At 35.4% G+C, this 15,753-nt stretch overlaps 1 protein-coding gene across 1 annotated transcript; it reads left to right on the top strand.

Moving 5' to 3' along the window:
* The first annotated feature begins 10,373 nt into the window (after positions 1-10,373).
* On the top strand, positions 10,374-11,422 carry LOC114685917 (olfactory receptor 4A5-like). Its single transcript, XM_028860556.1, has one exon. The coding sequence runs from the start codon at positions 10,425-10,427 to the stop codon at positions 11,367-11,369; it is 945 nt and encodes a 314-aa protein (XP_028716389.1). The 5' UTR covers positions 10,374-10,424; the 3' UTR covers positions 11,370-11,422.
* The last annotated feature ends 4,331 nt before the right edge of the window (positions 11,423-15,753 follow it).

Here is a 15,753-nt window from a genome sequence, read left to right as displayed (position 1 = left end):
TACCAATATTTGTCATTGTGAGAAGCTAGGTATTTTTGTATGCAGTGCATACAAGACTAGTAGTCACTGCAATTCTGGTTTTCTTTATTGTTACTGAAGATAATCATATCTCCATGTTTATTGGGCATTCCACTCTTGTCACCCTCTGTCATTTTTTTTTTCTGTCCTGTTTCCAAATAATGAACTTCTATTATGATTTTATTGATGGATGTTTTTGGCTGTACTATAAACTAATTTATATTTATATATCACAATATTTCTTGTTTATGAATTTTGTGTCACTATTGACATTTATTTTGATGAACAACAACGTGTAATTTAATTTAACTTTATTTAATGAGAATGTGAAAAATGTTTAGCATTTATCAAGAAAATAATTCATATTTATAATGTACATAATCTTTCAGAAATGTGTATGTATCCGTTGGCCCAGTCTACTGTGGGAAGTACCAAGCCTGGGTAGATAGCATATAAAAAGGCAAAATGGTGAAGTAATAGGGAGCAAACCACTAAGTAAAGTTTCTGCATGGTCTCTCCTTCAGTCACTAACTCTAGACTCCTGCCTCAGGTTCATGCCCTCACTTCCCTTCATGATAGACTACATTTGTTTGATGGAATAAACCCTTTCCTCCCCAAGTTACTTTGGTTATAGTGTTTTATCACAGCAATAGAAATTAATTAAGATAAAAATAGTTTTTAGTAGTATGATTTCACCTGTGACAGACCCAGACATATATTTTAGGGAGGATTGTGATCGCACTTGAATTTTGGGTTTGGAAAACCCATGGAATGCTTAGAGCTCAGTGAGATATTCAGCAAGATCTTGAAAAATAAAAATGTGGATGATATTTAGGAAGTGATCTCCTATGCCAATGCGTTCAAGACTACTTCCTACTTTCTCTTCTAGCAGGTTCAGAGTAGCTGGATTTATGTTGAGGTCCTTGATCCACTTGGACTTAAGTTTTGTGCACGGTGACAGATATGGATCTATTTGCAGCCTTCTACACATTGACACCCAGTTATGCAGCACCATTTGTTGAAGATGCTTTCTTTTTTCCATTGTACCCTTTTGGCTTCTTTGTCAAAAATTATATGTTCATAGGTGTGTGGGTTAATGTCAGGGTCTTAAATTCGATTCCATTGGTCTACATGTCGGTTTTTATGCCAATACCAAGCTGTTTTTATTACTGTAGCTCTATAGTAGAGCTTGAAGTCAGGGATTGTGATGCCTCTAGAGGTTGTTTTATTGTACAGGATTCTTTTGGCTATCCTGGGTTTTTTGTTTTTCCATATGAAGTTGAGTATTATTCTTTCCAGGTCTGTGAAGAATTGTGTTGGTATTTTGATGGGGATTGCATTGAATCTGTAGATTGCTTTTGGTAAGATTGCCATTTTTACTATGTTAACCCTGCCTATCCATGAGCATGGGAGATCTTTCCATTTTCTGACATCTTCTTCAATTTCTTTTTTCAGGGACTTAAAGTTCTTGTCATATAGGTCCTTTACTTGCTTGGTTAGTGTTACCCCAAAGTATTTTATGTCATTTGTGGCTATTGTAAAGGGTGATGTATCTCTAATTGCCTTCTCAGCTTCTTTGTCCATTGTATATAGGAGGGCTACTGATCTAGGCCCTTGGTGGAGCGCTGGGAGTCTAATTAGTGAGAAAGAGGAGGGTTTATATGAGCGAGAATTGTTGATACCAAGGTTGGATAAAGCACAGGGACAAATAACCAAATGAATGGAAACACATGAACTATGAACCAAAGGCTGAGGGGCCCCCAACTGGATCAGGCCCTCTGAATAGTTGAGACAGTCGATTGGCTTGATCTGTTTGGGAGGCATCTAGGCAGTGGTACCAGGTCCTGGGCTCGTTGCATGAGTTAGCTGTTTGAAACCTGGGACTTATGCAGGGAAACTTGGCTCAATCTGGGAGGAGGGGACTGGACCTGCCTGGACTGAGTCTATCAGGTCGATCCCAGTCCTCGGGGGAGACCTTGATCTGGAGGAGGTGGGAATGGGGAGTGGGCTGGGGGGAAGGGGAGGGGCCAGGAAGGGAGAGAACAAGGGAATCTGTGGCTATTATGTAGAACTGAATAGTATTGTAAAATAAAGAAAAAAAAAGAAAAGAAAAAAATGTGGATGATGATGGCCTGTGTTGTGACATACATCTCAGAGGGAAGTAAAGACTCTATAAGGTATAATTTATAATATTTTGAATTAAGAGTCTGTGGTTCCATCTTTATCACAGCCCATCTTGTAGGCAGGACACATTGTAGGTTGAAGGGTTTATGACTGGCTTGGTGTCCTAGTCCCTCAACTGGAAGGAAGTCTTGCCTGGTCACAAGAGATGGTTGTTTCAGGCTCCTTATCCCCTCTTGCTAGGGTTTTTCACTAGAGTCATCCTCATTGATTACAGAGATTTCCATTGCTCTATGATTCTAGCTCATCCCAGATGCCCCAGATTTCACTTGTCTCTCCCAGTACTCTCCACCACCGTCCTCTCCAAACCTGATCCCTCCTGTTCCCACCCTCATTCTTCCTTCCTAGTCTGCACCCACTCCATCTACTATCAATGTCCATTTTCCCTCTCATAGTGAGATTCATACATTCCCCCACCCTCGAGCCCTCCTTGTTACTTACCTTCTCTGAGTATGTGGTGCAAATGACCAACTAATGACTGGCCTAGCTGGAGACCCACACCCTGAGAGGGAGGTCCCCCATGAGGGCCAGAACCCAGAGGTGGGATAACTTAGAGACCTAGGATAGAACCAAACAGGAATGGCAAAAAATGTTAATGAAATGATTTCTAATGATAGTCTGCTATAATCATAGATTGGTTCCAAGCCCAGTTATATCAGAGAGGCTTCACCTAACAACTGATGAAAACAGATACAGAGATCCATGGCCAAACATCAGGTGGAGTGAAGAGAGTCCTGCTGAAGAGGGGAAGGAAGGATTGTAGGACCCAGTAGGATCAAGTACACCACAAGAAAACCTACAGAACCAACTACCTGGGCTCATAGGTGCTCATAGAGACTGAACCAACAATTAGGGAGCCTCAAAGGATTTCCCTAGGCCCTCTGCTTATATACTACAATTATGTAGCTTGGTCATCTTGAGAGACTCCTAATAGTGAGATCAGAGGCTGTCTCTGACTTCCTTGCCTACTTTTGGGATCCATTCCTCCTGTCGGATTGCCTCGTCCAGTCTTAACAGAAGAGGAAGTGCTTAGTCTCATTTCTCACTTGATATACACACTATGCCTGGCTGATGTCTATGCCAGTATGGGAAGGAAACAGAGGAGAAGGAATGGATGGGAGAGGGGAGCAGGAATCATGAGGGTGGTGGAGGTGAGGGGAGGTTAAACAGAGGAGAGGAAGGGAAGGGAGAGGAAACTTCGGTGGGATGCAAAAACAAAAAAAAAGGAAACCTAGAATAATTGAAGAAAAACCAAGAATCTGTGGTTCTGGTCAGTTTGAATTAAGAATTGGCTCTGACTAACAAGGCAGTAGAACCATAGTGAAACTTTTCCTTGTTGGGACAATCTATCCTGGTCATCTGTGATAATAGTATCAACTCTGATTAAGAAGAGACTGGGATAACTGAGGCAAAATCTAGGAAATATTTTCTCCTGGTCAGCACATAGAACCACAGAGAGAGCCAAGGCTTTTCTTTGTGCTGGCAACTCCACTTGATAATGGTTTTGAAGGCATGAGGGGGTCATGGAGATGCTGAGATTTGATGCTGTGAGAGGTTAGGAAAGGACTCTGGTGAAAGGGGTAGCCTCAATTGCAGTAGAAACCCTAAGACAGAATGTACCATAAAATGGTAAATTTGTCTTTATATATGTGCTACCTTGTATATTATTTTTTGTGAAATTGCATGCTCCACATTTAAAGCCAACTAAAATTGAAATATTTACTTTTTTTTACTAAAGTGATAATAAAAATATTTCCAACACATTTATATAAAATAGTGTCTGGATATAATAGCTGGTTATAATACATGTTCATTATACTTTATGTGGAAGTATCAATGTATTTTTCTCAACTGTGTTAATTTAATTGTTTATAATTCACTACTTTATTATTATATGTCAGTGAAGTAGATTTTGACATAGATTGAAAGGCTTCCCACTTAATACCTTTTAAAAAACATACTTCAGCATTGCAGTAATTCCAAAGTCTTCACAGATAAAATAACTTTATAGACCAAGAATATATTAAATGTAAATAATTTGGAAAGTAATTGACTTCATCATACTCAAATGATCTTTTGGGAGAAATTTTTGTTTTATTGATTCTTTGCAATTTTTTTTGTTTTTATTTTATTAACTAATACCACAATCTTAATGGGTTTTATATGTCCAATATGTTTAGATTTGGTGTGCAATTGTTTTTCCAATGCCCTAATGTGCATAATTAAGTTATTTTATTTGAGGCCTCTCTGATATTGGCATCTCTTTCATGCTGGCAATTAGAGCTCTAAACTTCCTTCTTCAGATTGCTTTCATTGTAATATACAGGTTTTTGTGTCTTGTATTTTATTCAATTCTAAGATTCATTTGATTTCCAACTTGATTGTTAGTAGTGACTGATTTATCATTCTGTGATGTGTTATATAATATTCATAATTTTATGAGCTTCAGTCTATTATGGTTATATTGAATATAATTAATTATTTCATTTTTTTTCAAAATTTTTAAAATAGTTGCTTGTGACCTAATATATGCTAAATTTTCAAAAATGTTTTATGAACTGCTGATAAATGTGTCTTCTGCAATGTTTTGATGGAATGGAACTGAGTTGGCTCAGCAGTTAAGAGCACTGGTGGTTGCTCTTCCAGAGGACCTGGGTTCAATTCCCGGCTCCCACGTGGCAGCTCACCACTGTCTGTAACTCCAGTTACTGGGGACATGACACCCATAGCAAACTATCAAAATGCACATAAATTAAAAATAAATAAATTAAAAATATATCTAATATGCTATTAGGTAGCAGAATATCCCATCTTTCAGAAGGCTGTGGAAGGATCCCTGCAAACCAGGACCAACTATATTTTTGGAGGAAGGAGAAAACAAATGAAGGATTAAGGAGAGATTGGGGGAAAGGCCAAAACAAAACTAATGAAAAGCAACAACGCAATGGAGAGAAAGGACAGAGCAGGCTCCAGATGGCCCACATCTCTCAGTTTTCTGATATTGCACTTTGAAAATGTTCTTTTCAGACTTTGAAATAGTCAAATCAATTTGGCAGTTTTCTACTCATTCTTGGCAAGATCCAATCTTTTGCCTCTAGGGATTATTTAAAGGAAGAAATTTATTTAAGAGAGATTACTTATTTTTTTTTTGAATTTTTTCCAAATATTGTATCAAGCCTACCTATTAAAAACAGCAATGATGTAAAATAAGGTAATAGGCTGTGTTGCAAATATAAATGGAAGAAATGTTTTCTGAATTTAATGACCCAAGAGGTTTCTGAAAGCTCACATCTGCCCAAGCTGGAGTTTTCTTCATTTTGTGTTTAGTTCTTGAGATATGCTTTTGCTGAAGTTATTGTTTAGGGAAGTCTGTGGAAGCTCTCAATGTACTGACATCTTCCAAATATAGGAACATGTTTTACGTGAGGAAGAAACTAGTCTTATGGAGAGTCAGCTCAAAAGTCAGAAAGACTGACAACTTTGGCTTGCACTCCCTACTTAAGCAAAAGCCTTTTGTTAATTTCAGTATAATTGACTACTGAAAAGAGAAAAGTTCACTTATTTTCAGTGTTGCTCATTTTTGTATTTATTTATGTCAGCAAGTAAAATTGTTGGGGAGGTTATTTTTTAATTTACTAGGTTGACTTTTGTATATTTGTACAAGCATAGCTTTTGATTTTGTATGAAGATACTTTCATCTGAGTGTGAACATTTCCAACTACCCTTTTCAGTAAGTTTTGACATTATTGTTCAGTATTCCTTATATTTTAGGTGCTCATTTGTATACTTGGACACTTCTCTGAAAAACAGAATGGGAGTGATGTTGAAATGTATAGCAGTTTGGTACTTTTCCTACATCTAAGCAATAGCCTTTAGTTAATATATCTTCTGTGAAAGTACTTGTACATATGATGTATTTGTAGGCAACCCAATACAAAAGGCCTTTTGATTATGGCAAAAATAAGACCAATAATGTCAATTTGTGAAAGACAACAAGATATGTAGCTAAAAATTCCTGTGAATTATTGGAACATAGCTAATCATTTAAAGGTTATTATATTCTCTTATGAAATTTCTAAATAGGAAATGTTATGGTGGAAATATATATAATTAATCAGAATTAAGTATCTATTTGTTACAAACTGATTGATTTTATTTTCCATTTGGCCAAGTAACAATGGAAACAAGTTGTATGTAATTAAAAACCCAGTGATTTTACTATTTGTTTTATTTTATGAAATATTTATTTAATATGATGTTAATGAAGATACATGGTTATGCTTGTATATATTTCTATTAGAAAAATCAATATTTCTTAGCATCTCAAGTATTATTAGTATGCAAGAGAATAAAAATAAAATAGTTCCAGTAGGTATATGTAGGCTTTTGTGTGTTTCTTAAAATTATCCCTGAAAAAATGTTAGTATGTCTATGTAGAGAAACTCATAGAGGATACCATCTCCATATAGGTTCTATATTTTGTTATTACATAGTTTTTATGGTTGTATTTATAAAGCATTTTAGTTATACTGGATTGTATAATGTAACATTCATGCGAGAGTATTATGCATTTCAAGGATTAACTCTTACCCCATTTCTTCCTACCCTCCCTATTTCTTGTCCTTCTCCTTTCATAGAGCCCCTTAGTTTCCCTAGATAGTTCAACTTCTACTTCTAGATCTCCTGTGCATATTTAATTTTGTGTATCTGTATTAAATCTAGAACACAAAATGAAATGAAAATATGATATTTGTCATCATTAGGCCAGTTTTTTTCATTTAATATGATTATTTCAGGTTGTAGCAATGTTAATGAAAGATATAATATCATTCTTCTTTATAGTTTCAAATAATATAGAGGACCTTTTTGAAAGTATAAGACCATTTTTAAAAGCCATGTTCTTAATAACTATAATATTATTTTTAGAATAATGTTAAGGACAGCTTAAGGTTAAAGCATTTATATTATTCTTCAATTTTTATGGCACCAAATATTTGGTAGTTCATAATACAGTTTACCTGAGCTTAAAAATGATATAATGTAAGAATTCTATTTTCATTCTACTATATAAATAATTACAATAGCATCCAAATTTGTCCTAGTGAAACTCAACATACTGAAAACATGATACCAATATTATTGATAAATATTGACAGGTGCTAAAACTTGTAGAAAACAAGAAGTGAATGAGGCAAAAAAGTCATAAATTATATTATATCTTTATGTTTACAACAGGCCAGGCTTTTGTGGTCTGTAACTTGATGGGCTTCTGTAGATCTGACCCCGAGGTAAGCCTTCATTGACTTAATGTTTGCAGAAGGTACATCACAACTATTAAGAAAAGCTCGAACTCTGCACAAGACCTCCACCATCAGGTCTACATGAATGGGATTTGTTTGCTTAATTTACCTGTTTACAACAGGTAAATGTTGGTAGTACTTACACACAATGAAACAGACAATCTCTTAGATTTAATTTCAGTATATCTTCAAGAAGTTCAAGGTTAGTTCAGGTCAAGTAAAAAGAAAAGTATTGTGAAAATCACAATAGTATGTGTAATTATGAGAACTGATATTGGCAATGATGAAATGGCAGAATTATAATTCTAGGAAAACATGACTGAGAGAAATGAAGTCATTGCTATAGGCAACAATGTGTTAAAAATAACACTGGAGTCATTTGATACAGTTTAAAATCTTACTTGAGATGAATGGAATGTATTTAAAGAACAAAAGTGTTTTGAGATTAGTGGGACTCATTTCTAATAGTACACTATCACAACACTCTACTAGAAGCACAGGAACATTAAGAACTACACAGACTATGCTGTAAAATATCTTCTCATAACACTAGCTAAAAACTGGCTCTGTGGAAGTTAACAAAATTAACTGTATTGCTACCATTTCTTTACAGATTAAAAAACATTTTATTAATTCTTTGAGAATTTTCTACAACGTGACTTGATCATATTCATCCCCAACCACTTCTCACCTCCCTACACACTCAACACTGAGTTTTATTTTCTCACAAAAATGTTTTGTTAACCCATTGATTCCAATTTCTGCTGCTCAGCTACTTTTAGAGTGAGGCCAGTGCTATAGTGTGGTAGACCTACTAGGGTTGACACCATCAAAGAGCACTGATTTCCTTCCTCCTAGTAGCTATAAAATGCTAATAACTCCTCAGCAAATGGAAGGATTTCTTGGCCATTACTTCTTCATGCTGGATTCTGTCTGGCTTGATCTTGAGCAAGTCTTGTGCATACTGTCACAATTCTTGTGAGTTACTACATGCAATTGTCCTGTTTTGTCTGAAAAACACTATTCTCTTGAAGTTACCTATGACTCATGATTCTTTTTTTAACTAATTTTTTTTTATCATTTTATGTAACAACCACAGATCCCCCTCTCATTCCTTCTCCTGCTTCTCCACCCCCAGCCTTCTAGCCAAGCCCACTCCTTATCCTCTCCTCCTCCTCAAAGGTAAGGCCTCCATGGGGAGTCAGCAAGTCTGGTACATTCATATGAGGCAGGTCCAAGTCCTTCCCCTTGCATCAAGGCTGTGTAAAGTATCCCACCATAGGTAATTGGCTCCAAAAAGCCAGTTCATGCATCAGGGATAGATCCTAGTCCCCTTAAGCATACCAAGCTACACAACTGTCTCGCTTTATGCAGAGGACCTAGTTCAGTCCCATGCAGATTCCACAGCTGTTGGTCTAAAGCTCATGCGTTCCCAGTACCTTGGTTCGGTTGTATCTGTAAGTTTCCCCATCATGGTCTTGTTGCCCCTTGCTTATAGAATCCCTTTTCCCTCTTTTTGTCTGGACTGCTGGAGGTCAGCCTGGTGCTTGGCTGTGGATCTTGGCATCTGTCTCTATCAGTTACTGGATGAAGGTTCTATGATGGCAGTCAGGGGATTCACCGATCTGATTACCAGGGTAGGCCAGCTCAGGCACCCTCTCCACTATTTATGATAGCCTAACCTGGGATCATCCTTGTGGATTCTAGGGAATTTCCCTAGCACTAGTTGTCTCCATATCCCCATGATGTCTTCCTCTATCAAGATATCTTTCATTGCTCTTTCACTCCTTCCCTGTTCCAGCTTGACCATATCGTTCCCTTAACTCCTGATTCTTATTATCTTTCGATCCCCTCTTCTGAGAAGATTCATTATCACTGGCAGGGAAGGGTATGATATACACATCTTATTTAGGATTAAACACACCATAGTATCTCAATCTCTTTATGTTGACCAGTTGAGAGTCTTTTTGTTAATTGCAACTACTGTTAAGAGGAAGCTTCTCTGATGAGGGCTGAGAGATGTATTAATATATGGGTGTAGCAATAAGTTATTAGGGATAGTTTTAATTATGTCCATTTAGCACTATTAAGTTCTCCTATAAGGCCTAGAGTATATCAATCCAAAAGTTCTTTGCTCTATTAACAGTGTGAGACATGGGCTCATCTCCTGAAATAGGCTTTAGATCTAATCAGGAAGTGGTTGCCTATTCCCATAATATCAGTACCATTATTGTACCAGTGGGCATGTCTCTACAGGCCAGTTGTTTTTGTAAGTTGTAGGGTTCATATGCGGGTGAGATTGATGATTATTTTTCTCTTCTGGTTTAATGTACAACATCTTCCAGCACTTTCCACTAATCTAGGCCATTGGAACGAAGCCTCCTGTTGAGTACCTGTTTAATTTCTGTGTTCAATGATGCAACTATGTAGTATCTTCAGCAATAGGATATTTTCATCAAGTTCTAAAATGGTAACCAAAATAATTGGCAAATGGCCAGTAATATTTGGGGGTCTACTGACCAATAACTGCAGAAGTGGTAATCCATTCCTTGTACTGGGAGTTTAATTGTTAGCATGCATTATCTAGTTAAAAGAGGAACACTTCCACTTTGTTTATTGATGTCTATTTGAAGATAAAACACATTTGAAATATAAATGATTGAGATACCTGTCTCCTCTTTTGTATAGATATACAATGAAGTCTTGTGATAGAAAAGAGTACTTAGAGACTTATTAACAGAGAATAAGGAAGCTCTTCACAAGAAGAACTGCATAGATGCTTGTTATATGTCTTCTGTGGGTTTACCACTGTATAAGATAATAATGAAAATGTGTTTCCTGATGGAATGGATTCATGGACTTCTTCAGAATTCATAGTACATCCTCTTCTGAAGTGTTTTGGAAATAAGACAGATAGATGAGTAAATGGGACAGAGTAACAATGTCACAGAATTTATCCTGCTGGGCCTCACTCAGGATCCTACTGGGCAAAAAGCATTGTTTGTTATGTTTTTGCTCATGTACATTGTGACAATTGTGGGCAACCTGCTCATTGTGATGACAATTATTGCCAGCTCCTCTTTAGCCTCTCCAATGTACTTCTTTCTTGCCTTTCTGTCACTAATGGATGCTGTGTATTCCACTGCCATCTTGCCCAAGTTGCTTAAAGACTTAGTTTGTGAAAAAAAGACCATCTCCTTCACAGCTTGCTTAGTTCAGCTTTTTGTGGAGCACTTATTTGGTGGTGCTGAGGTCTTCCTTTTGGTGGTGATGGCCTATGATCGCTATGTGGCCATCTGTAAGCCACTGCACTACTTGACCATCATGAATCAGCAGGTTTGTATCTCACTCCTGGTGGTAGCCTGGGTTGGAGGTTTTGCACATGCTCTAGTTCAAGTTCTCTCTGTATATAAACTTCCGTTTTGTGGACCCAACGTCATTGACCACTTCGGCTGTGATATGTACCCATTATTGGCACTTGTATGCACTGATACTTATTTTATTGGACTCACTGTTGTCGCCAATAATGGAGCCATGTGTATGGTGGTCTTTATTCTTCTCCTATTCTCCTATGGAATTATCTTAAGCTCCCTTAAGACTCATAGTCAGGAAGGTAGACGCAAAGCCCTGTCCACCTGCAGCTCCCACATTATGGTAGTTGTTCTTTTCTTTGTTCCCTGCATTTTCATGTATGTTAGACCTGTCTCCAACTTTCCTATTGACAAATCTATTTCTGTTTTTTATACAGCTATCACTCCCATGTTGAATCCTTTAATATACACATTGAGAAATTCAGAAATTAAAAATTCTATGGGAAAGCTCTGGTATAAAATGTCAAGTATAGACAGAGTCAGAATTTTTCCCTGCTGAATGTGTTATTTATTGGAAAGTAACAATAATTAGTTTTAGTAGTATATGTTCCAAGTACTAAATTGGTTACAACACTTGAAATTGTGAGATGTTTGTATTTTTGTAAAAGTAATGGGTAAAAGGCTAATATTAATTGTTTCTCTCATTTTCTTAATGGCTACTGAAGTTAAGCATGTGTTTGTTGGGCATAACAATTTATCATTTCCTATGAGGTGCATATTTACATCTTTTGTCAAATTTCCAATAAATTATTTTCCTATATAATTGGGTTAGTGGAGTTCTTTATGAGTCTTGTCACTAGCTATTTATGTTTGTGTGTTGTACAAAGTCTTTTCTAGTTGTGTTTTTATGCTATTATTATTAATTTAATTAATATTGTCTGCCAAATTTTTTATTTTAAAATATTTTTTATTAAATAATTTTACAAATTTATGAAGAAAATCCTATAGTTTGACATAATCTCATGTTATTTTGAAGTTTAAAAGTATTATAGAGTGGTAAAATTGACTAATTTCCACATGTTCTGTCATATCATTTTCTTGTGGTCAGAACACATATTCTACTTTTTAAGTTATTGTCTATCATGATATATATTCCTTACAATTATGATAATTTTCTTTTTGATTTGTATTATCATTATTAAAACTTAAAAAATATAATTCTTCCCCTAATTTCATGATATCCCATCTTTATTATATATCACTATCTATGCTATATCATTTAGGTCAATTGATGACTTCTAATTAAATACTTTATTATTATATGTCTGCAAATTAGATTTATGAAGTGGAATTTTATTAAAGGATTTTCATTCTTTATTTTTGTTTAAACAATAATTTCAAACTTTGAAATAATTTCAGAAGGTGGCATTGTGTAATAGTTTTATTAGCATACATAATGGGTTTACTGACATTACATTACATGCATATGCCATCTAGAAATTGAGATCTTGAGCACAATAAATCATTCTTTTTGATATCATATAAAAATCCTTTGTCTTTGGGTTCTTTTGATTCTTCAGTAATTCTTCCCTTTTATTTTCATCATATCAATTTTTCCTACATTTTGTTTATACTTAGGCATTTTAATTGGAATGATCTTAATTAAATCAATGCCCTTCACATTATATTTTCAAATGGTTATGTCTAGTCTTCATGTAAAGGGAAACTTGGCTATAAGTAGTTTATTGATGTCCCTTATTAAATGTGTTAGATTTTTCATAAACTTATGGATCATTATAAACAATATTATCTAGAATAAGTTTTGTATTTTTTAATTTTATGGAAAACAGATTTTTTTCTCATACAATGGAGCTGGGAGGAATAGAGAAAAGGGAAAATGTGATCAAAATAAATTTTTTTTGAACCAAAAATTTCTTTTTAATATTTTCTGACACAAATCATTTTATTATGTTATTGTACTAATTAAAATAGGAAAACACATATCAGTAACTGAAACCAAAATAATTAGAACTTGGTCAACGAGCATGTTATAGCTACTGATATGTGTTTTCCAATTTTAATCCAAGTTCTTATGGTGATGCTCATGATATTTCTCTAAAATAAAAACATATTCATTAAAATGGTCATATAAACCTGTAAACCTGAAAACCAGTGTTGTGACCCTTTCTAAAGAACAATTAAAAACTATTTACAAGGTTTCTCCACTAACAAGATCTTCCATGTGACTCAATTATCCTACTCTTGAGTGTGGGTGCAAAGGAATTTATTACTACAGAGACACTTGCACATCCCTGTTCATTGCTGCTCTGTTCACAATAGCTTGAAAACATAGTTAACCTACAGGTATATCAGATAGATAAGTAGTAAAAATGTAGCATACACAGACACGCAAACACACACACACACACACAGCACATATTATTCAAATATAAAGAAAAAATGAAATCGCAAAATTTTCAGGTGTGTGGATGGAACTGGAAAAATTATACTTAGGCTGATTAGACCCCTGAAGACAAAATCGTCACTTTCTCTCTCATTAGAGATTCCTGGCACTATCTTTTGTTTTATGTGCTTATTTGTAGAAAATTATGAATCTAGAAATGGGCCATTGGCAGAAGGGATGGATTTAGAAAGGAGGAAAACAGAATATGGGTAAAATGAAAGTGGAAAGGGGGAAAGTGGAGGCCGGAGTTTTCAAGTAGGGAGTAGAGTAATGCAGAAAGGGAGAGGCCATTTGAAGCCTCAGACAGAAGGAAGTGTGTGTGCAGAAGCTCCTTGGCAACCTATGATTTGCAATCCAAGTGAAAAAAAAATGTAAGAAGGGCTAGTAGAATATATTTTCCTTGAAAGCCTGGGTGGAGAATACTAAAAGCTAAAGGTTTAAGCAGGGAACGAGGCAGGGAGGCGGAGGATATAGGTGTAGGGTGGGTTAATTAAAACTAAGGAAGCTTGAAGAAGCTTTTTAATATCCCACTAGTTTGTAAGCTAATGGAATATATTTGTAAAATATTATGAGTAATCTACATATATTATATATTATACTATATGTTATATAATTATATGTAATTATGTATTATTTATGTAATAGATATCATATACACATATCTTATATAAATAGCAATATATTATCACATATATTATATAATATAATTAATACCTATATATAATAATACTATATATATATATGTCACAATAATAAAGGCTACTGCCATTGCTCTTGACTTCCAACCATAATTAGATACTAAAAATCTATTGTTGAAGACACAATAAATTTGGTTGCAAGACACAGAGAAATGAGTCTTGAACTGACCAAGAAACTCTCTGTTGGCTAGCTTTCACAGTAATGGATGGTTCTATGCAGACACCTGAGGGAGAAAAGATACCTGTGGTCTTTTCGAGTGCTGGGCCCTAAATGCTATAATACTGACCTGATAGACAATTGTGTCCAATTATCCAATAGTGGCAAAACTGTTTATGGAGTAATCAATCCTTCTCTTGATTAGGTTTGAGACTTGCTCCACAGGAGTGAGTATCTGCACGGTACTGTAAAAATATCAAAACCCATGGTAAGTGGGATCATAGGTCCTAGAGAAGAGTCACTTGATGTTGTTTTTCTAAATGGTCAAATTATCAAACTTCCTTTTAAATACATATGCCCATGTTCCTTGGTCAGAGAAGTTTCTTAATTTAGAGGGTAGTGGTCAATGCTTACTCATTACTGTTTAAAATGCTGAAAATAAGCAACTATGAGCACTGGAAATGGGTATCTAAGAAATTGAGTGCTAAGGATAGGACATCTGTATAAATCCCCTGCCAAGACTCAGTGGGCACTGCAAAAGTGGTGGTCAAAGGAGTATAAGATTGGAGGATGGGAAAGAGGCCCTTAAAATGCTATTGCACACATGAATTAACAGAAACTGTGATTGCATACACAGGATCTGTGTCAGATCTAATCAGTTTAAAATCCCAGCAGGCTTTAATATAAACTGAATAGTTAACAGCAAATGATGGCTGCAGGGTGAGTGGGTGGAGGAGGAGTCACACTTCTTTAGAGATGTGGCCACTGTAATATTTCCCCTGCCCTATGAATTGTCCCATGTCCATATGAAGATGGGAAACAGATATTGGACTCAGTAGGTATAACAATAAATAAGAATGACAAGAGGATACATGAAGTTGAGAGGGAGATGTGACAGATGGACCTCCAGGAGCTGAAGAATCAGACTGAAGTATGGATATAATCAGGAAACATTGTATGCACCAGATCTGGGGAGGTGTGTGGGAGGGAACTGCGAGGAATGAAGGGAAGGGAAGTTGTGGTTAGGATGTCCTGTATGAGAAAAGAATAAATAAAAATTAAAAAGAAAATATGTGCATTTAAAAAATTTTCTAAGAATAAATAAAAATAAAAAAGAATCAACTTCCAGTGTATTAAGGGTTTCTATGCATCACTTGACATTATGAAATTAGTAGAGGAAAATTAGAGGAGGCATATTTGAGAGCATCAGAATGGGCAAGAGTATTTCGGATTGACCATAAAGGTTTTACAATACTATCAAAATTTGATTATCATCAATAACATCAAAATATAAATTGTCTTCAGGTGAATTAACCTTTAGACTGAGTAAAATTATTTTCAGAGTTTATCTGAAATGGTTTCTATCCAAATGTAAAGAATCTCAAACATCACAACAAAAAATGTATCAAAATGTATCATCTGTGTAATCTTAACACTATACAGAGAAGGTTGTGTTTATGTATTTGCAATTACATATATATTTACATATATATATATATATAATTAAGGATGAAAGAGGCTATGGATTTGAAAGATGTCAAGGAGAGGCATATGGGAGGGTCTGGAGGGAAGAAAGGGAAGAGGGGAATGGTGTCAAAAAAAAACAGTAAAATTGGTACACAAT

Source organism: Peromyscus leucopus, chromosome 4 (genome assembly GCF_004664715.2).
Source record: "Peromyscus leucopus breed LL Stock chromosome 4, UCI_PerLeu_2.1, whole genome shotgun sequence".
NCBI classification, from domain to species: Eukaryota; Metazoa; Chordata; class Mammalia; order Rodentia; family Cricetidae; genus Peromyscus; species Peromyscus leucopus.
The sequence above is the reverse complement of the archived record's forward strand: the minus strand, read 5'-3'. Positions and strand labels throughout refer to the sequence as shown.